The sequence below is a fragment of the Idiotropiscis lumnitzeri genome, chromosome 10 (genome assembly GCF_059441095.1).
Source record: "Idiotropiscis lumnitzeri isolate Australia: NSW breed Sydney's pygmy pipehorse chromosome 10, RoL_Ilum_1.0, whole genome shotgun sequence".
Classification (NCBI taxonomy): domain Eukaryota; kingdom Metazoa; phylum Chordata; class Actinopteri; order Syngnathiformes; family Syngnathidae; genus Idiotropiscis; species Idiotropiscis lumnitzeri.
Genome location: NC_142400.1, coordinates 22,037,019 through 22,059,567, shown reverse-complemented (window position 1 = coordinate 22,059,567; position 22,549 = coordinate 22,037,019). Strand labels below are relative to the sequence as shown.

Here is a 22,549-nt window from a genome sequence, read left to right as displayed (position 1 = left end):
CTTTGGAAAGGGGAATATCTAGCCATTGGAGATTGGTTTACCAAATATAAAGTTGGACTAAATAGTTTTGTAGATGATTTATTAACTGATGTGTATTAAATGTGACAAAGGTGGAAGACAGATGTTTTTTTGACTGTACGACGCGAACGCTGACATGACAATTTTAGAGGACATGACATCATTCCATAAATACCAGACTGCTAACATTCGCATCTATGAGCTGTTTGATGTCACAGGTGCAGTTTCGTCAGCTACGTCCTTGAGAGGAGAAACAACTTCACGGGGAGTGAATGGGAAAATCCAGAGACCCACAGTTGTAAATTTTGGCATACGCTGGCAAAATTAAGGCAAAATTATGGATCTGCCAGCACAAATCTCAGTGAAATCAAGGCGGACGCGCCAAGGGAGGGGTCTCTGTGTGGAATTGGAAAGTATCGTTTGGTGACTGAAAGTGTGAAAGAAAAGTGTTTGGATGCATATGTGGTTTGAGTGAATGTTTAAGGGACGGGCCTCAGGACAGAAAATTGTTTGAGGTCACCGGCAAGCCCTGACAGTACTGAGGGTGCGATGGGTGGACAGGCCTGATCAACCTGAATCCCTATTGCACTCCCGAGTATTGATTTTCAAATTGTTATTGGAGAAAGATTGGAGTAATTAAATTCAAACGTCAAGTGATGGTTGATTGACGTTATTACACAAAATTTATGCAAAACTGAAAGTTTTGGAAGGAAGATAATTTACCCCTTCTCATTCTCACTGGCAAGTGCCACTCGTCCAGTTCTGTCCACAGGTTTGAGGTGACATGTGACCGGTGTGACCAGAAGGCCGGAGAACGCTTTAAATAGCGCCTCACCACGCCCATACCGGAGGTTCTCCTCAACAAGGAGGGAGATATAAGATATATTCACATTGGATGCGCGACTAGATAACACACACCCAGTCCAGGATAGGGCAAAATTTTCTTGGATTGTTCAGACTTTTTCATATAATACAGCACCACAGCAGTGATACTTGAAGTTAATGTCGAATTAGTGGCACTGTTTTTATGGAAAATTACTCACTTAACGCAAGGGTAAGTTGTTGTAGAGGAGATATTTCAGACAAAAATGACCCTGAAGTGGTCACAAGCACGTGTCTCATGTTGGATGTATGAAATTTTATTCTGATATTTTCCATTGTAACGTATTTCATTGTATTTAGGACTAAGACATTGTAAAACACTGTTTGGAAGAACTTATAGAATACCTCAAATTTAAGAACAAATGGGAAATAGTTGTTAAAGCAACTTTAGCTGACCATATGTGAAAAGTGTTAGGAAAACAAAAGACAGGCGCAAATTTAGAGTGACCAGGATCTTTCTGTCTCCCAGCAGGGGCACTAATATAGTGAAGCCAGGATACTGGGTGCTTGTAAGAAGTTTGAAGATAAGACATTTGTAATTACCCAAGGGGGAAGGAGGCGTTAGTAACAGCTCTCACAGCTGTAAAGATAGCAGAGAGGTCAACATTGGTTTATTCGACACGTTGTAAAGAGGTCACGTTGGTTGAAATCTCCTACAAAGGAGACACCAGACTAAGAGGTTTATACAGAGTTACAAGCGGGACAAAATTTATTTAAGAGGAACTGTCCTCACTTGAGGCCGAGGCCAGATCTGCTGACCAGCATGATGGTCACCAGCTAAATGGGGACACCTCAGGTGAGATTGGCCGTGCCGTGCATCAGATATTTCTGGCCCGTTGGGGTCGATGTTGCTGTGTCTTTCAGGTGGGGAAGGGGGAGACAGGCCTGGTCTATGTGGCCAGGGCGAGACGTGAATGGAGTGAGACTTCCGGCAGTGACCCATCCAATAATGTCGACATTACACAGCTGTTCCAGTTGGCCGTCCACAAGGGCGTGCCCCTCCCAGTGGCAGAAATCAGGCGAAATAGTCCATCAATGAGAAATGCTACTCGGGCTAAGTAGAACACATTTTGTACATAATTTTGCACGACATCAGAAAAGGAAAATATGGGATTGGATTAAGGAGCGTGACTAAAATTGTTGTACTTGCAGGTTTAGAAGGCCAAGAGAGATAAGAAAAAAGGAGGCAGCTGCTCCTTCCACTTCTGCTGCTTCTGGGCAAGGTTCGGGTGACGCAGCGCCACAGCAGACTGGCTGCTGTCCATAGCAGGCCAGTCAACGAGGTTGGGATTGCAGTAACAGAGGTATGGGTGGTTACAGACGGGGGTTGTGAGTGGGGTGTGCACTTGCTGCGGGGTGTGGGGTCACTGGGTGATGAGCTGTCCATGCCGAGCCACTTTCTGGAATGTGCCATCCTCCGGTGCCATATCTGTCACAAAGAGCTCCACCAGCGCAGGGGGCGCCACCGTTACCCACTCCCAACGCACTTGACACAAACCCGCTCGTACCCCATTCCATGACAGGGGGCCGTGGAGCTTCAGCGTTCGAGGACTAGCAGGTCCTAGCATTCCGGGGACGGTGGATGGACAAGTTTTCGATGGTGCTGGATATTGGGGCGAGCTATGAGCTCCTTCCGCAACCCCCACTGAGCCATGTGGACTCTCTAGATTGCCTGAGTCACTGCCATTGACTGAACGAACACTGGAATTCGAGTGGCATTCCCGGATGGGACTGAACTTGACTGTGCACATCCGTCGGAGGGAGCATATGTCGTGCTCTCTTCCTTCCCAGTGGCTAAACTGAACTGAAACATTTGAGGGCAGCTCTGAAACCTGGTTCCCATCCTCCCGCGGTGGGTATGCCCTGTTCTTGCTCTGGTCTGAGTGGTTTAGCAACCGCCACCCTTTCAATTCACCAATTGACATATCACATTGTACATGTGATCACAAACATGATTTGGTTTATCAAAAATGCATTCATCCAAATTTAGTCATGAGTGCATCTTGCGTTAGAATTATATATTTGTTATATTTGTCTACCGGCGTTGCCTCGCACGCGTGCCTTGTCCCTGAGCAGCGGAAATGGTATGAATTGTTTACTTTCGCCGAGCCACAAATCGCATTGAATATTGATGAGCGTCATCATACTAGAGATCTAGACCCCATAGTTGTTGAATACTCCGCGTCACAATCGGGAGATCATATTTCAGCACCGACTACAAATTCTTTGGTTTTGGGAACATTACTAAATTTCAAAATTTCCAGGGAAGGGTCGCTCGGAAATGGTAGTTCTGTGTGTGTCTCTGCTAGAGCTGTTGTGGACCCAGGGCCCGACTGATTTGGGGCTCGGCTCCACAGCTCCGCGATTGTTTTTACTGTCTCTACCCCCTCCCCCAGTTGACAGAATCAGTGTGGGCACAGCCTGTAGGTGGATTGAGCCAATCATGAGACAATAGGAGGTGAAGACTGCAGCGGTCTTGGAGCTGTCTATGTCTTGTAGAGCACCTTTTCTTCCCATAAAAAAAGAAAGAAATAGAGGTTTAATTCGGTATCTGCGTTATTATAGTTTTGGGATTTTTTTTTATTTTAAGCATAAATGGTTACTATTTCATTTGTGTTGCTTTAAAATTTGTCAATTAACAGTCAAAATTGGAGCGTTAGCTCGAGGCTTAATTTGTAATCTCGGAACACAGTTAGATATTTGAACTCAGTGAACTCAGCATCACTGGAGTCGGACATCACTCCGTACATCAACCTCAGGGTGCTTTCCCGGAGGTGGACTCAATCTCGCTGATAAGGACAGTTTAGAGTTCTGGCTAGAACCTCACACGCCATCCAATTGGGAACTACAGGACAAAAGTGGTACCATAACTCACAGTTGCGCCCGGCCCCAGTATTTGTGCCCGCCAAGGTTGAGCTTAGAGGTTGACCGCCCGGACGGGCAGGTCAAGAGAGGGAATGTGTAGATGGCATGAATTGGATCAAAGTCAGACACTTTCGAGTCTGAACAAAGACGAGGACGATGCAAATGTTTGACTATATTGACTATTTTGCTGGCTGGCTTGTGCTTTGTGTGGACTATGTTGGCGTTTGAACAAAGGATGCAGGATGACAGAAGTGATGGAGTGAAAGGAGAACGAGTGATGGTGTACTATTCCTGTAATGGAACGGTATGGTATGAAGCAGAGCGAGATGATGGTAAGACGCTGACACAGACACAACAACTACTGCTAAATCTGAAATGTAAACAACCGACACAGGTGAACACTCGGGTGACAATTTTAATTGGACACACCCATGGAATGATGTGGGAATAAAAAAGAAAGAGCCTATTTTTGACACCCAAGTTGCAAAACAAAAGTTCACCTGCCTAAAAGTTAAATGGGACTGGTCCTGGGATTGGAAATCTCCAGGAGTCATGGTGTAATGAAAATGTGTCTTTGCCAGTAGGAATCCCTCTCGCTCGTGCTGATGTTTGGCTGTGGTGTGGAGAGAAAGTGCTGTACGATAGGCTTCCCACCAATGCCTCAGGTAAGTGCGCCCTGGAAACGCTGATCATGCCAGTTAGTGTGACAGCCTTAGATATGGCCAAAACGGAATGGGAAGACGTTAGAAAATGGGGAAGAGTCCCCTTCCTTAACAGGAAGAGAAGGGACATGCACGAATGGTTGAGTGCAGGAGATCCCACGTATATAGATGCAATTGGAGTTCCAAGAGGGGTCCCTGACGAGTATAAATTGGTGGATCAAATTGCGGCAGGATGGGAGAGTATTTTCCTGTTTGTTACGGTAAACAAAAATGTGGACCGGATTAATTATGTTCATTATAATGTCCAACGATTGGCGAACTTCACCACCTCGGCACTCCAGGCAGTGCATGAGCAATTGGCTGCCACATCTCTGATGGCATTCCAAAATAGAATGGGCTTCGATATGGTGTTGGCTGAAAGAGGAGGAGTGTGTAGTATTTTTGGGGATCAGTGTTGTACTCTGATTCCCAACAATACATCTCCTGACGGTCGCCTTACCAAGGCATTGGAGGGTCTGCGCACGTTAAGTGACAAAATGAAGGAGCACTCAGGTGTGGACACCAGTTGGTACTCTGACTGGTTAAACATCTTTGGCAAATATAAAAGCTTGATTGCATCAGTGCTGATTTCTATCGCTGTGTTTGCCGCTATTATGGTGTTATGTGGATGTTGTTGTATTCCATGTATCAGATCATTAACTGTTAAGACAATTGAACGCACGTTGGGGCCACTCCCTACTGGTGGCCAGTACATGATGATCCCTCAGAAGGACCCCCAGGAGGGGGGGGGACAGCTGTGGCCCTACGGGAGTCCGGGATGTGAGTATGTGTAGATGGCCTCAGCGACCTGAGGCCATGAGGAGGAAATGAAATTTTCTACGGATTTTCTACTAGAATGACATTTTCTATTGATTTTTAAGTTTTACTAATTTTCTATTGATTTTTAATTTTTACTAATTTTCTATTGAGCTTTACCTCACCTTCTATGGATTTATAGTTGTTACTAATTTTTCGTTGTTTGATTTTTAGCTCGTGTGTAACAATAAAATAATGGGTTCGAGTGATGACCTCAGTTGTCTGAGGTCATGAGAGGGAATAAAGGAGTGGAAGAGTTTAAACCTGGCTAGTTTTATTCGATGTCCTGCATCTTGTGTCACTGTTATTCTGTGGAATGCTGTGTGGGTGGCTGGTGAAGTTGGAAAAAGAAAGTGAAAGAATGTGAGGTTTGGGAGGTTTTAGGTCGGTGCCTGGCGCAGACAGATACCTCGAGGGGGAAGGGATGCACAAGAAACTGGACCCTTCAGCCAAAAGCAGGAGGGGCCACCACTTGAAGAAAGACCAAGAGGAGCAAGCTAAAGTTAACTGCAGCATACACATAGCCAATAGAATCATGCCAGGATGCCTTTGTCTCTGTGTCATTTGCATATTGTGTCTATAAATTAATGCTGAACAGCGAAGACAAAGAGAGCTGTATTGAGAGGGACCCAAACTCAAGTTGTAGATTTGTGTGTTAGGAATAAATCCACTCGTGTGTGAAAATGCCGGCTTCCTGATACCTTTCTATTGCAGAACGAGCGCGCATATTGTTGGATGAGTGAGAGTTGGGTAAAGTCACAAATTGGAGTCAGATTATTAATTTGAGTTTACATTGGTTTAAAATTAAATTCTAACATTGATTTAAAGATAAATTCCAACAGTGTTCATCAATGTGTGTCCTGCGATTGGCTAGCACCCCCCCCCCAAAAAAAGAAAAAAATCAAAACACTTGGGCAAACAAAGATTTATGTGCTAAAAAACATGGGGGCTTCCTCTTAACTTCACTATTAAAATAGTATACCATGAGATCAAAGTGCTCTGAAAAGCAAAAAAAAAAAAAAAAAGGAAGAAAGCACTAGTGCAGGGGTGCTCACACTTTTTCAGCATGCGAGCAACTTATAAAATAAAATGACCAAGGCAAAAGGATCTCCTTACTATAAAAATGCACGAGACGTGGTTCTTTACCGGAGTTAGATACACTGCTTGTGCTCCGAATTCATGTGACATTGCGGTCTTATGTTTTTGTGTTTTGGAGCCTCTGGTTTTCCCTACAGGGCTTGGGCAGCTTTCTCTCTCGCTTCTTGGTCATGCCCGTGCAGCTTCAGGCTCCTGCTTCTGCGCCCCGCTCGTCAGGCTCATCAACACCCAGATAAAAGGCTCAGTGCAGCCAGGAGTCAGGCGCTAGATTATTCCCGATTATGTCGTGGTACTATGGGCCCAGAATTTATCCTGCCTTGTATTCAGCCTGGTTTGTGCTAACCGCTCACTCTGTGTTTTTGATCTTCTCGTGTCCGCCCAAAGCGTCCGTCTAAAGCGTCCTCCCGAAGCGCCCAAGCCCTGCCTCACCGCTTCCTCCATTCTCCGGATTTTGGATTGCCCTCCCAGACTCAACCCTCCATTCCAAGAGACTCCCAACACTTTGCCTCACCTCCATGCACTCTACAATAAATCCTTTCCTACTGCATTCTCTTACTCCACTAACTCTTGGGTCCTCTTTTCACCTCCTTGGTTAAAACTAACCACAACAGACGTATTAAATAGCAGAGGTGAAAATTCCGTGTAGACTGAATGACTTCTGACGGACTGACTGATTGACGATTGCCAATTACAATTAGATTTGTCACGAAAAATGACGTACTGACGAATGATGGACGGGTACCCGGGCCGCTGATGGAGGACTGTCGCGGGTTCCTTTTCGACCTCCTCCAAAACAAATGGCGTAGCCAGAATATGTGCAACAGTGATGTTTATTGTGCAGCCCTTCCAAAGTGCAACACAGTGAAAAGTCCCCCAAAAGTCCAAAAACCCAAAAAGTGACAATATAGTAATTTACAAAAATAAAGGGTGTCTATCTATATATATTTACAAAACCACTGAATGGAGTTCAACCATAACTACCATATCAGCTACTTTACAAAATGCGTCACTGTCTCGCTCTCAAGTACTACCTGCACTGCAGCACCTCTCACTCTATATCTTTCCAAACAACTTACTATATATACCCGATTCGCCCCTCCCCTTGGGCATCAGCTGACATAATTGTCGCGCGAAACAAACATATTTAAGAAACGCGGAAGCTCCCCCGCTGTTTGGTCTTCCTCTATGTCGTGTCTGTTTTCTGCCGCGTCTCGTGACTGGTGAGTGTTCAATTGAACGTGCGTGCGTGCGTGTGTGTCCATGTATGCTTCCATTCACAATAAAACTACCAAGTGTGCACCCTCGGTCGCTCTATTAAAACTGTGACTGACGTGGTATTGAAGTGGTGCCAGGTGGGTGCGTATGTATTACACGGGATGGGATTGAATGCATCAGTATGGGAATGGGCGGTGCATGCGTGTGCGCAATTGCGCTTCCGAGACCTTGCTGTGCTGTGCTGTCCTCATTGACAGACGGAGCTGCTCCGTCACAAGGACGAATGACGGACCAGCAAAATTTAGCAAAATGCTCACCTCTGCTATGTAGTATGTTCTTGACGCCGATTGACTTTGCCGAAGAGGAGTTGACAGTCCTAAAATCGTGGTTTAACTAACGATGACAGAGTGACAGACTGGCGCACGATCCAAAAATAGCGGTGATGACATCATGATGTCACTGATTTTCGGTTTGAAATAATGACGAGTGACGATGACGAACGGGTGTGCCTGGCTGCTTGTGAACGACGAATGATGGACGGGCAAATTTTACTGAGGTGCCCACTTCTGCATTTGTCTGTGTGTTCTCACCACCGTCATTGTAGTTCTAGTGTCAAATGCCTTAAACTAAAAGCAAAATAATCTGTCACACGAGGAGATCCATCTATCCAAAAGGGGAAAATGTAATTTCATCTCCATATTTTCAAAATTTTTCTCATAAATTGAATGTGTCAAGAAAATGTCAATCTTCAAAATTGAATGAAAATTTTAAGACATGCAAATTGAATTCCCACACATATTTGAGAAGACATACCAAGTCTTTGTAGTCCAAACTGTCCAAAGTCTTTACCCTGTATAAAGCCTTGGTAGACAAAGTTGCGGCCCCCAGGCTCAGCTGACACCTGAAAAAGGGGAACAAAGGGAAAACTAAAGAGAGTGTTTTGTTTCAACTGCATGTGTAAAAATCTGATTTCTCTTAGCAGATCAGTCAAAACATCAAACAGGAAGGGCCCTTATTTTTGTACCAAGTGCAAGTTTAGCGCAAAGCTCAGTCTAACTGTGCACATGGGGGGAATTTTCTTTATTTTGGTATTTTGCTAGATTTTTCGCTGGTAGTATTGGGCATAACGGGGCATTTGTGCCTAACACTCCGAAAGTGAATCCAGGCACCCCCAACATTTGACAGAGAGATCTTCGTAATTTATTTTACGGAAAAAAAACGAAAAAAAAGAAAGTGTTGTAACTATAGAGTAAGGTACTTGAGTAAACACTGCAGCTTTCCGCTGCTGCTGCAAGGCCCTCTTCCCCTCCTCAAATTTGTGTTTTGGTGATCACCCTATTGACTGGACCGTGCAAATGGCCTTGATCCTCACATGGCACCCTCCCAGTTAGTACAGCATGTTTAAATGGAAAAACAGCATGTTTCTTTCAAGGTAATAATTCACAAATTCAACAAATAACAAAAAGAAAATTGCTTCTGTGAAAAAAATACCTTTCACGCGCAAAAAATATTCAACAGATATTGCAATGATAACGAGAGTTGTATGTACAGTGTTGTTTTATTTATTTATTTATTTTTTTTATTTACAGGAATGGAAATCCTTTCCTCCGTTTCCAACAAATGTACGTGTGGCAAATGGGACATTTCTCAGTACTGCAATTTCAACTCTCACCGCCTTGGCATGTTATTTTTGTCCTTTTAGAAATCTCTCATTTCATAGTGCATTCTTCTTCTCTTTGTCCTGTGTGAGTTCCTGCATGTGTCTATTTCTCAGTTCAGTCGTAAGCTTGTGCTGGAATGTCCATCCATCCATCAACTGGACCGCTTCTCCTCACTAGGGTCGCGGGGGTGCTGGAGCCTATCCCAGCTATCTTCGGGCAGTAGGCGGAGGACACCCTGAACTGGTTGCCAGCCAATAGCATGGCACACAGAGACGAACAACCATCCGCGCTCACACTCATACCTAGGGGCAATTTAGAGTGTTCAATCGACCTGCCATGCATGTCTTTGGAATGTGGGAGGAAACAGGAGTACCCGGAGGAAACCCACACAGGCACGGGGAGAACATGCAAACTCCACACAGGACGGCCGGGATTGAACCCACGAGCAATGCTGTCTCTCACTGTCAGGCCAACGTGCTAACCCTTTTCCCTATTTGCGCAGCCACAGGCATCGGGTTGTCAAATCAGAATATTCTGATTTACGTTTGAGCTTTGACGCGATGTAGACGCGTTTCACTGAGCTCCCCCATCTTGATAGTGAATTGTGTCAACAAGACATGTTGTTTCCATCTAACCCCTCATGGGTATGTGCAAGTTTCAATGTCGTAAAGACTCAACTGGTTTGTCTTTTCACTTGTTGACTTAATCATGGCACCAAAGGCTAATAACACGAAAGGTGATGAATTGGCATCTGACGCTCGCCCGGCTTTGTTGTGTGAAATAAAGAGTTTGAAGAAATCGGTTGCTACTATCACTACTCTACATACATACATATATATACATATATACATATATATATATAAAAAAAAAATATATATATATACACATATATATATATATATATACACATATATATATATATATACATATATATATACACACATATATATATATATATATATATATATATATATACACATATATACATATACATACACATATACACACACATATATATATACATATATATATATATATATATATATACATATATATATATATATATATATATATATATACATACAGTGAACCCCCGCTACTTCGCGGTTCACCTTTCTCGGGTTCAGTGCTTCGCGGGTCTAAAAAATATTCGGGGGCATTGTAGTTTCGCCGAGCGGCCCGACTGGGCGCTGGAGCAGTTAGACGGCCGGCATGCGCCGAAGAAGAGTGTGGGCGAAGAGGAAGAAGAGCACGTTCCCCCGGGCAAGATCGGGGGCAACGTTTCGCGCGGTTCGGACCGTACCAGAGCACCGGAGGAGGCCGGCCGGCGTACGTGGCAGTTAAGCCGAAGAGGAGCACCTCCCGCCCGGGCACGAGCGGGGCAACATTTCGCTCCGTTCGGGACCGTACGAGAGCTCCGGAGGAGGCCGGCCGGCGTGCGTGACAGTTACGCCGAATAGGAGCACCTTCCCCGGGCACGGGCGGTGTCAAGCGGCCCCTAAGTTTAACCGAATGGAAGCTCCGGAGGAGGAGGGCATGCTCGCGTCATAGTTAAGCCGAATAGGAGCACCTTCCGCCCGGGGCACGAGCGGGGCGAAATATAACCGAGTTCAACCGAACGGAGACACGCTTCGGGGGAGCAGGTCCGGCGTGCGTGACAATTAAGCCGAAGAGGAGCACCTCTTCCGCCCGGGCACGAGCGGAGCGCGAGGCTGTCAGTTATGAATCAATAAATGAATAAATAAATAAATGAAGAATGCCACCTTTCATTTCACTGTCATGATCCGTGCCTGTCATGCCGCGTGTTTTTGTTTTTTTAGCTGTGTGGGCGTTCCTCCAGCGATCGTCTCGCGCCATGCCGTCAGCTGCTGCGAGACGCGCCCACCAGCCCTGCACCGGATTCCCATTCACTCACTGATTACACTCACTATATAATCCACCTACACTGACTACCTGGCGTCGGATTGTTATCCTACTTGCTCATGCTCGCGTACTTCGATCGTTATCTTGTTCAAGTGTTTCTTGTCGCGTTTTTCTTTCATTTCGTTATCAGCTACAGCTCGGCTCGTTTTCTGTTCTCTTTTTCTGTCGATGATTGGTCTCCTCTTATCCTTCCGTGGTAAGCAATCTTCGTTAGTCATTCCTTGCCTTTTGCAAGCGTTATTCATTCTATAGTTATTCCCTTTTCCTGGTGCGAGTGTTCCACCAGCGCTTTACGTTCTTTCCGCCGATAGATTGGTATTATTTATATTATAGCCGATAGACCCTCATAGTCCTAGATTGTAATTGGATACTGACTATATTGTGATTATAATAAATATCTTTGTATCACCACCTTTTTTCCCGTGTCTGCGTTTGGAAAGTCCTGCTCAATCCTCCAGCTCTTTCACAGGGCACACCGGACGGCGTACCAGCAGGTAAAAGTCGAAGTAATTAAATAAATACAAAAAGTAGTAATTGAATAAATACAAAAATAATGGCTGGGGAATAAAAAAAATAATAAGTTTTAATAATAATTTTTTTTTTTTTGTTATAACATGAATTTCACTCTCTCTCTCTCTACCCGTATATATATATATATATATATATATATATATATATATATATATATATATGTATATATGTATATAAATATATATATATTTTTTTTTTTTTTAAGCCTTTTTGAAGCTGCGCCGCTACTTCGCGGATTTTCAGTTTTTGCGGGTGGTCTCGGTCCCCATTAACCGCAATAACCGGGGGTTCACTGTATATATATATATATATATATATATAATATATAAGATATAATGTATATATATATATATATATATATATATACATATGATAATGAATATATAGTTACCCTCTATTTTACTATCCCCATTCTGGGGCCAATTTAGTGTTCAAAACTATTGTTAGCGTATCTTTAGCTTAGCTTTTTAGCTTAGGTTAGCTTATCCCGATTTGTGTGTGATCTTACAAATCCTTCCATTGACCAGGTCTCCACCATAATCCGACTCAGGGAGCTGTGGGCCAGCGGTCGCCTGTGGTACAGCAAAAGTGTCAACCTCGCCTCCTGATGCTTGTACACCCCTTTGGAAGAAAAAAACACCAGATGTCAGAAGGACGATGAAACCGTCATATTTACAAAGTTACACATTCAAAAATGTTAGAATGTCATAAACAGCATATAAAGTCAGTGCCAAGAAAGATGAGTTGTGAGGTAAACATGACCCTTGACATATAAATTCAAATCACTTCATCCACAAGTCCAAATAAAAATTTCCCCGAAGGCATTCCTCAGGGCACATGCCAACAGAATGGCCAAACGTTAAAGCCTTAATGCTGCTGGCCAGAGAGACATTTGCATGCCTCTGTGAACAAGGCAGGAAAAGGCAAGGAAAAATTAGAAAACAGTCGAGGAGAGGAGGAGATGGGTGAACACTTGAACACTTCCATGCAAACTAATACATCTGTCTTTAAAGCCAAAGTAATTTCCACACTCATGCATGAGATCATTTTGTGATTGACTGATTGACAGTGGGCACCCTGAAATAAATCGAAGTGACACGCAGATGTAGTGATAAGAGGAAAGGGGCGGACGGCGGAAACAGATGATTTATAGATGGCTCACCAGAGAGTAGAAACTCCATGCTACTGTCGTTTAAAGTTACATTCACTTTTCCTGTTGTAGTATTAAAGCTTGTGACTGTCATCGTCATTGGCTGCTTCTGTCCCTTGTAATCATAGGAGCCTTTCCACATGAAATCAGGAGCAAAGACGTCCTCAGGCACTGGTGGGAAAGAGATGCATTATTTTTGACAGAAGCAACAAAATAAAATATTAAAAGAATCAAAATACAAATGTTGAACGTATGAAAAAGATGGTACTCATAGTCAACAATGTACAATATACTGTACATCATAAGGACAACAATAAAATACGCAGTTGAGGCAGCATATCAAATTAGTCTTTAGACTATTAATCTCCTTACATTTTTTATTTGATTATCTTGATGTAGCATAAGTCCGTTGGGGAAGAATTTATAACCAGAGGTACACATAACAATTGTGAAGTTTGTTATTTGATGCTTATTCATTTCCTGATCCACCATTGATGAACTGACTTACAGCACATCTTGGCAAAGTATAGTATGCGGGCCACAGGGAATCATTGCACAGCTTCTGGACAGCCCTCGCAGCCTTTATGAATTTAAATTAAGATGTTAAATATGTGCTGCTTTTATTTTGATGTGCAATAATGTCAGCAACAAACGAACAAAAGCAGTTACTTGATTTCAGTGTTGACAACTGAAATAATGTCTCCCTAAGTGTGGGGAATAAAGAGAAGGATTTGATGGGCCCATGATCGACAGGGGCCCAGAAGGGCCCCCAATAAAATTATACCATGACAAAATTATATGACAGTAATAAACATATAATTACCCATATATTTCATTTACAATGCATCGGTGGCAACAGTATTCTTTTACGAAACTTTCTCAACGCGTCTCACTCTCCATTTACGTAAAATGGTACAGTCCGGCCTGCAGACACCAACAGCTTCTCACGTTATCAGACAGTGAGTGTAGGCGGAGACGGCAAGATGCCCGTGAAGTCCGGTAGCCAAAAACGGAAAGTGAAGAAGTTTCGGCAGGAGAAAGAGGCCAAGGGCCGACAATGTGCCACCCAGTTCTTTCATAGACACGGTGGGTAAGTGGTTCATGTGATGGAACGTTCTGCAACATCAGCTTGTTGTCTTTTCCTTACTTTGTTCATGATTTGTGAGCGAGTTCACTCGCCCATGAGCTCATTGTATCAATGCAGGCAAACGTTTAAGTCCTGCTATTTTTTTGTTTATATGTGAGCCTACTTAATTTAACATCTGCTGCTGATTTTATTTATTTATTTAGAATGATCAAAATGTAATTTATTTTACTGTTTGCTTGTTGGTACTTGTCCTATAGATGGTAATGTTCAAATTATACTAAATCATAAAAGGCAATAGGCCATTTTGTTTTTGGTGGTGTTTTCAGAGATTGTATTTTGTTTCTCCACAGACTATAATTGCATCAATTGCAATTGCAATCTTGAGGATTTTATGTCAAATTATTTAAAGAAAGAGATGTTTTTGGGAACTGCGAATTCCTCCAACATTCCATAAACTTGCATGCAGGTTGATTGGACACTCTAAATTACCTCTAGGTATGAGTGTGAGCGCTGTTGGTTATTCGTCTATGTGTGCCCTGTGATTGGCTGGCAACCAATTCAGGGTGTACCCCGCCTGCTCCCCGAAGACAGTTGGGATAGGCGACAGCATCCCCCGCGACCCTAGTGAGGAGAAGCGGTACAGACAATGGATGGATGGATCTTTTTGGGATATAGGGTCTGAATCTTGCAGCATATAATTGAATCTATATGAGTTTCATTACATTTTCAGTGCTTACACTACCAAGTAACTGTCATATTGTTTTAAAAAATATGGGAGTCGTAAAAAATGTCATTAAAATGCACAGTTCTATATAAAACGGTATCAACATTGCGGGGACCCAGTAAGAGTTCATTTCATGGGGCCCAAAATCCCTGGCAGCGCTCCAGCACATAAGCATACTGGCACATACATACAAAGGATTTCTAATAGCTCATTTAGACATGGTTACATTCTAACTGGGACTACACATGAAATGTGATATGTACCAAGGTCCTACGTTAGCAAAATATTTTTTTTCCCTGTAGTCTACTTATATTTTCTATTTTTAATGAATGAATGAATCAGACAATGAATGAATAAATTAAAAATTATAATTTGTATTGCCTATTTTCTGTAAACCATGCATTGCTTTAACTGAGATGTATTAGTGTTTTATGATGAATGTATAAGCAAAAAGCACAATCTTACGTATTTGGCTTGTTGCTCCACATCCGCCTACTCAACACTTACTACCCTTTCGGGCCACAGCGCGCCGTCTACATTGACGATGTGGGACCTCTTTGCGGTTAAAAGCTTAGCATAACGCAACAACCTCCATGCACAATATTGGTTGTGAAGCCTTTATTTTGAGGTTGGCATCTCAGGGTGTTGCATCGTATGAACAACTGTTTTGATGGCCGGCTTGACATTGCTGGTACTTACGGAAATGGCGGCTAGACACAAGCAGCGGCGACAGCTGCCAAAACTGGGTACATCGCCGACACCATGTCTCGTTGCACACCGTCTTTGATGGTCCGTCAAAATATATGAAAGCGGTCTGTGGTGCAAAATATTGGGTACTGGAACGTTGCCCTGAACTGCGCTGAATAGGGTCAAGTGATATGTAGTAAGTGGCAAAGCTACTGTTTTATAGTTGTAATCTGCAATTAAGTTTGCCTTTACAGTATAGTATCAGTATCGTAGCAGCACTTCAGCTCAGCCGAAACAGAGAAGTCATGGCAACACATCTAATTGACTACGTCAGGGGAGGGATGTCACTGGTCACCACACTCCTTAGAGTCATGGTTTCAAATCAAAACCATAAATTTCTCTGAACAGCATACAAGCAAATAATGAAACAAAGAAATAAAATTCACACAAAACATGCATCTCTCGTGCCATTCCTATCACCAAAAGAAATAAAAATAACACAAAAACAGTACAGAGGCATTCTGGGAGATTATCACACCGTGGCATCCTGGGAGATTATCAGACTGAGGCATTCTGGGATCTTATCAGCCTTATCAGGTTAGAAAGATGTGAGTGGTGTGCTTTTTTTTTGCAGTCTGTTGTCTAAACCTGTGATGTTTCTACCTTGCAATAACATGAATGATAAGACAAACTACGGCATTGTAGACAGCTGTCCTTTTGTCCAGCTTTCTTTTGCACCATCACAGAAAAGACATTCACATAATGAATTTGTCGCACTCAATTTGTGGCATAGATCTCTCAGACTTTGGCCAGCAAGGTGTGCTAACATGCACTCTGCAGTGCCCAGAAGGGACAGGCTCCCTAGTCGAGAGAGTTATTCAGTCTATAGAATAGGCGCGTCGCATGATAATGTGCCTTGTTTGTTTTGGGGCAAGTTTGAGACTTTAACGTGCGCCTTATGGTCGCGAAAATACGGTACCGATCGAGGCTCACTCATGAACAGTTACATGTCTGCCTGGGAATAGCACTGACACCGTTCCAAACACGATTTAAGTCACTGTTAGGGCAGTCACATGCACATTTTTGTCATCAAGCTAAGTTAAAAAGGAATAATGGTGTCAAAGCTCTGTTTCAATTTGTTTTTCATAAGGACAGACATTTTTATTGATGTTGAAAAAGCATATTTTTTGACTGGTCACAATTGTGACCGGTGGCTTAATCAGCGGTAATGTGACTTAAAAACGTTAAAAGTGCACAGGCAAAATCTGAAGATTGAATATATCATCAATGAGTTTGAAAATAACGTAATCGTTTGCACATTTTCTACATGTTGGATTAACTTTTATTGTTCGACTGACGGTGGTATTTTTTAAAACACTCAATGTGAAGAGATGCATTGCACTTCTCACAGGCATATGTGGTGCGTTTTATCACAAAAACAACATCTCAGGAACCTTCTATCCATTATCTGTACCACTTCTCCTCACAAGGGTCGCGAGGGACGCTGGAGCCTATTCCAGCTATCTTCGGACAGTAGGCGGGGACACCCTGAACTGGTTGCCAGCCAATGGCAGGGCACACATAGACAAACAACCATTCGCGCTCACACTCATACCTAGGGGCAATTTAGACAATCAACCTGCCATGCATATTTTTGGAATGTGGGAGGAAACTGTCTTACCATACTCTCAGCCACTGACAAACATTCCGGATATGGCAGTACTTTGTAAGACTTGTTTAGCTCAGTGAAGATTGGTCTAACCTTGAAAAAGGGATCTTTGGTGATCTTTGTGTTGTCCACAAAATGTAGTGAGGCCATTATTTCGTCAAATCTATTTCTCCGCATTAGAAATGCTTAGATTAAGTAGATCCGTGTCACCTGACCAGTGCATATGTCTTTGCGGAACAGTGCACCAGCCAGATGTGAAAAGAATCCCATAGAATGTAAGGAGCTTATGCATACCCATATTCAGTTGTTTGGCCTTGGTCTGGGTGGAGTAGAGAATTGACATTTCTATGGTGATCTCACTTAGAGTTGGTGGATACATTCGCAGTAAAATGGTCATTGGATCTGGAAAACTTTGTCAGACCCATTCAGCAGGATTTGGGCTGTACACAGCATATTTTGGAAGACTGGAGGTGGCCGTCTTTTTGATCGTTTGAACTCTCAGTCTTTATTTTTAACCACCTCTGTCTATGGAACTGGGACTTTAGAGTTAACCCTCTGTCTGTGAGTGGACCCTAGAGATTGTTTGAATGGGCTATTCTGGCAACTGAAGGTTCTTTAGCCTTGGCTTGCAGTCTGCTAGTAAACGTTGTTTGAAACATATCTATGCATGTACACTGTCAGGACGTCCTACCTGCTTGCGTCTACGTGTATTTTACTAAAATATATATATTTTTAATTATACCTATATGCATGTAAATAAGACAATCTGAAAGGACATGGTAGTACTTTGCTGACAAATTAGCCTCTGGTAGGAAGTTTTGCATGGGTAAGACATGTTGACAGATCAGGCTGTCAAAACAGCCTCCGGTAGGACGATTCGTACAGATAGGACATTTGGGCAGAACACCGGCAAAAACCCGCACAACAAGCGCGTGCAGGCGTGTCGTAAATTTCGCGTGCTTGATGTTTTTTTCCGGTCTCGCAAGCGTTAGCGCTACGTCATAGGACTGCAATGTTTATTAGGCCAAGATGAGTCTTAATCGCTAATTTAAAAAATTTACGGCGTTAAAAGGGGGTTGGATTATTCCCATTAATAATGCGTTTTTCTGACACCTCTAATATATATATATATACATATATATATATATATATATATATATATATATATATATATATATATGTATACAGTGAAACCCCGCTACTTCGCGGTTCACCTTTCGCGGGTTCAGTGCTTCGCGGGTCTAAAAAAAATATTCAAAAATTATAAACTTTTTTGCCCGGGCATGATCTGGGTTCTCCATTCGCTCCGCTCCGCGGGGGCATTGTAGTTTTGCCGAGCGGCACGACGGGGCGCTGGAGCGGTTAGACGGCCGGCGTGCGCCGAAGAAGAGCGTGGGCGAAGAGGAGAGTGGACAAAGAAGAGCACGTTCCCCCGGGCACGATCGGGGGCGACGTTTCGCGCGGTTCGGACCGTACCAGAGCTCCGGCCGGCGTGCGTGGCAGTTAAGCCGAAGAGGAGCACCTTCTGCCCGGGCACGAGCGGGGTGACATTTCGCTCCGTTCGGGACCGTACGAGAGCTCCGGAGGAGGCCGGCCGGCGTGCGTGACAGTTACACGGGCGATGTCAAGGGGCCCCTAAGTTTAACCGAATGGAAGCTCCAGACGAGGAGGGCATGCTCGCGTCACAGTTAAGCCGAAGAGGAGCACCTTCCGCCCGGGGCACGAGCGGGGCGAAATGAAACCGAGTTCAAACGAACGGAGACACGCTTCGGGGGAGCAGGTCGGGCGTGCGTGACAATTAAGCCGAAGAGGAGCACCTCTTCCGCCCGGGCACGAGCGGAGCGCGAGGCTGTCAGTTATGAATGAATAAATTAAAAAAATAAATAAATGAAGAATGCCACCTTTCATTTCACTGTCATGATCCGTGCCTGTCATGCCGCGTGTGTTTTTGTTTTTTCAGCTGTGTGGGCGTTCCTCCAGCGATCGTCTCGCGCCATGCCGTCAGCTGCTGCGAGACGCGCCCACCAGCCCCGCACCAGATTCCCATTCACTCACTGATTACACTCACTATATAATCCACCTATACTGACTACCTGGCGTCGGATTGTAATCCTACTTGCTCATGCTCCCGTACTTCGATCGTTATCTTGATCAAATGTTTCTTATTGTCGCGTTTTTCTTTCATTTCGTTATCAGCTACAGCTCGGCTCGTTTTCTGTTCTCTTTTTCTGTCGATGATTGGTCTCCTCTTATCCTTCCGTGGTAAGCAATCTTCGTTAGTCATTCCTTGCCTTTTGCAAGCGTTTTTCGTTCTATAGTTATTCCCTTTTCCTGGTGCGAGTGTTCCACCAGCGCTTGACGTTCTTTCCGCCGATAGATTGGTATTATATATATTATAGCCAATAGACCCTCATAATTCTAGATTGTAATTGGATACTGACTATATTGTGATTATAATAAATATCTTTGTATCACCACCTTTTTTCCCGTGTCTGCGTCTGGAGAGTCCTGCTCAATCCTCCAGCTCTGCTGGAGGATCAGAACATTCACAGGGCACACCGGACGGCGTACCAGCAGGTAAAAGTCGAAGTAATTAAATAAATACAAAAAGAAGTAATTGAATAAATACAAAAATAATGGTTGGGGAATAAAAAAATAATTTTTAATAATAATTTGGTTTTTTTGTTATAACATGAATTTCACTCTCTCTCTCTCTCTACCCATATTCTATATGGTGTACTGTATACAGGGGGGTATACTGTATACCTGTATAGTTTTTTTTAAGCATTTTTGAAGGGGCGCCGCTACTTCGCGGATTTTCAGTTTTCGCGGGTGGTCTCGGTCCCCATTAACCGCGATAACCGGGGTTCTCACTATATATATATATATATATCCATCCATTCATTATCCGCCGCTTATCCGGGGTCGGGTCGCAGAGGCAGCAGCTTCAGCAGGGAAGCCCAGACTTCCCCCTCCCCCTCCCCAGCCACATCTTCCAGCTCTGCCGGAGGGATCCCCAGGCGTTCTCAGGCCAGCCAGGAGACATAGTCTCACCAGCGTGTCCTGGGTCGTCTTCGGGGCCTCCTGCCGGTGGGACATGCCCGGAACACCCCACCAAGTCCAGGAGGCATCCTAATCAGATGCCCGAGCCACCTAATCTGGCTCCTCTTAACGTGGAGGAGCAGCGGCTCGACACTGAGTCTCTCCCGGATGGCCGAGCTTCTCACCCTATCTCGAAGGGATAGCCCAGACACCCTGCGGAGGAAACTCATTTCGGCTGCTTGTATCCGAGATCTTTCGGTCACGACCCACAGCTCGTGACCATAGGTGAGGGTAGGAATGTAGATCGACCGGTAAATCGAGAGCTTCACCTTTTGGCTCAGCACGCTCTTCACCATGACAGACCGATACAGCGTCCGCATCACAGCGGACGCTGCACCAATCCACCTGTCGATCTCTCACTCCATTCTCCCCTCACTCATAAACAAGACCCCAAGATACTTAAACTCCTCACTTGGGGGTAGGATCTCCTCCCCGACCTGGAGAGGGCACTCCACCCTTTTCCGACTGACAACCATGGTCTCAGATTTGGAGGTGCTGATCTTCATCCCAACCGCTTTACACTCGGCTGCGAACCGCTCTAGTGAGAGTTGGAGATCACGGCTCGAAGAAGCCAACAGTACCACATCATCTGCAAAAAGAGATGCAATATTAAGGCCACCAAACCGGATCCCCTCATTGCCTCGACTGCGCCTAGAAACTCTGTCCATAAAAGTTATGAACAGAATCGGTGACAAAGGGCAGCCTTGGCGGAGTCCAACCCTCACTGGAAACGAATCCGACTTACTGCAATACTACTATGCGGACCAAACTCTGACATCGGTGGTACAGGGACCGAACTGCCCGTATCAGGAGGCTCGGTACCCCGTACTCCCGAAGCACGCTCCACAGAACTCCCCGAGGGACACATGTACACATGTAGACTGGTTGGGCGAACTCCACCACCCCGGTCTGTCAATCCAGAGGCACTGTCCCCGATGCAATGTTGTAGGGGCGTGTCAACCATGACAGCCCCACAACATCCAGAGCCTTTAGGAACTCCAAGCGGATCTCATCCACCCCCGGGGACTTGCCACAGAGGAGCTTGTTAACTACCTTGGTTACTTCAGCCCCAGAAATAGGTGAGTCTACCACGGAGTCTTCAGGCTCTGCTTCCTCAATGGAAGGTGTGTCGGTAGAATTGAGGAGGTCTTCGAAGTATTCTCCCCACCGACTCACAACGTCCCGAGTCGAGGTCAGCAGAACCACATCTCCACTATAAATAGTGTTAATGGTGCACTGCTTCCCTCTCCTGAGACGTCGCATGGTGGACCAGAATTTCTTTGAAGCCGTCTGGAAGTCGTTTTATTTATATATATATATATATATATATATATATATATATATATATATGTATATGTATTCAATATCCATGTTTGCAAATGGTCTATCACCCCCTCATCGTCCATATCAGATCCGTCACTATCGCAATCGCTGATATGGCATCGTTTTCACTTTGAGGGATAACTGCAATGTTGCATGCTTTGTCAGGACTATCGCCGCCACCAAAAATATCAATAACTTCAATCAAAGTGAATCTACAGAAGATAAAAAAGATTTGACTCAGATACAGCAAGTAATTAGTAGGTAGACCTTTGTATGCACCCAGCTACAACGCACTATCCTCCAGGTCACTTTCGGAACCATGCATATGTTTGCTCATTTTGCAAACACACCAATCACATTTGAACAATTGCATTTTCATATATAATCACCAAACACCCTAAAGATAATGTGTACATAAAACCATTTCCCTATGAATATTAAAACATATTTTACTAACCTTTATTTAGGAGGGTTTGAGGCAGCCATTCTTTTCTCAAAGTGCAACCAGGAAGTAAACAACTTTGGTCATGTGACAATTTATTCCAAACATGCACCACGACATACATTTCATCTCAACACTATTCTGTCAATATTTACTCAAAAAGTTTGAAAGATTACTGTGATATATTGATATATTTGGAGCCCTATAGATTCAATTTTATGGGTATGCATGAGCTCCTTAGTTATATATATATATATATATATATATATATATATACTAGGGCTGGGCGATATGACCTCAAATCAATATCACGATAAATTGAGCAATTTTACCTCAATATCGATAAATGCACAATAAATTCCCCCCATGGACCAAAATTAAAAGAAATGCAAGAAATGCATATTAACTGTATTTTTTTATTGACCAACGGGTATGTACACATTACATTCAATGAAAAATAAAACTACAAAAATCATTTGTATAAACATTTCAAATAGCTTACTTTGCATGACTTGAACAATGTCACAAAGAACAGGAGAAAAGGGATCCCTCTAGCAAAACCTGGCCCGTGTGTTGTACGTGGAGCCATCCTGGGTGGAGGAGTGGATACGAGAGCGCCAAGCCATGAGGAATCGAACCGTGCACCTCTGAATTG

General features: G+C 43.8%; 1 protein-coding gene across 6 annotated transcripts in view; it reads right to left on the bottom strand.

Annotated features, from left to right (window-relative positions):
- The window catches only part of LOC148329655 (CUB and sushi domain-containing protein 3-like), a 493,599-nt gene that overhangs the window by 33,385 nt on the left and 437,665 nt on the right, over positions 1–22,549 (bottom strand). For all 6 annotated transcript variants that reach the window (XR_015845569.1, XM_088306210.1, XM_088306213.1 and 3 more), the window contains 3 exons: positions 12,873–13,031; positions 12,219–12,331; positions 8,409–8,496 (listed from right to left, as the gene is read on the bottom strand). Coding sequence is in view for 5 of the 6 variants with exons in the window: in XM_088306210.1 (XP_088162336.1) it covers positions 8,409–8,496; positions 12,219–12,331; positions 12,873–13,031 (360 nt within the window). In the remaining variant the exon portion in view is untranslated. The remainder of the gene's footprint in view (positions 1–8,408; positions 8,497–12,218; positions 12,332–12,872; positions 13,032–22,549) is intronic.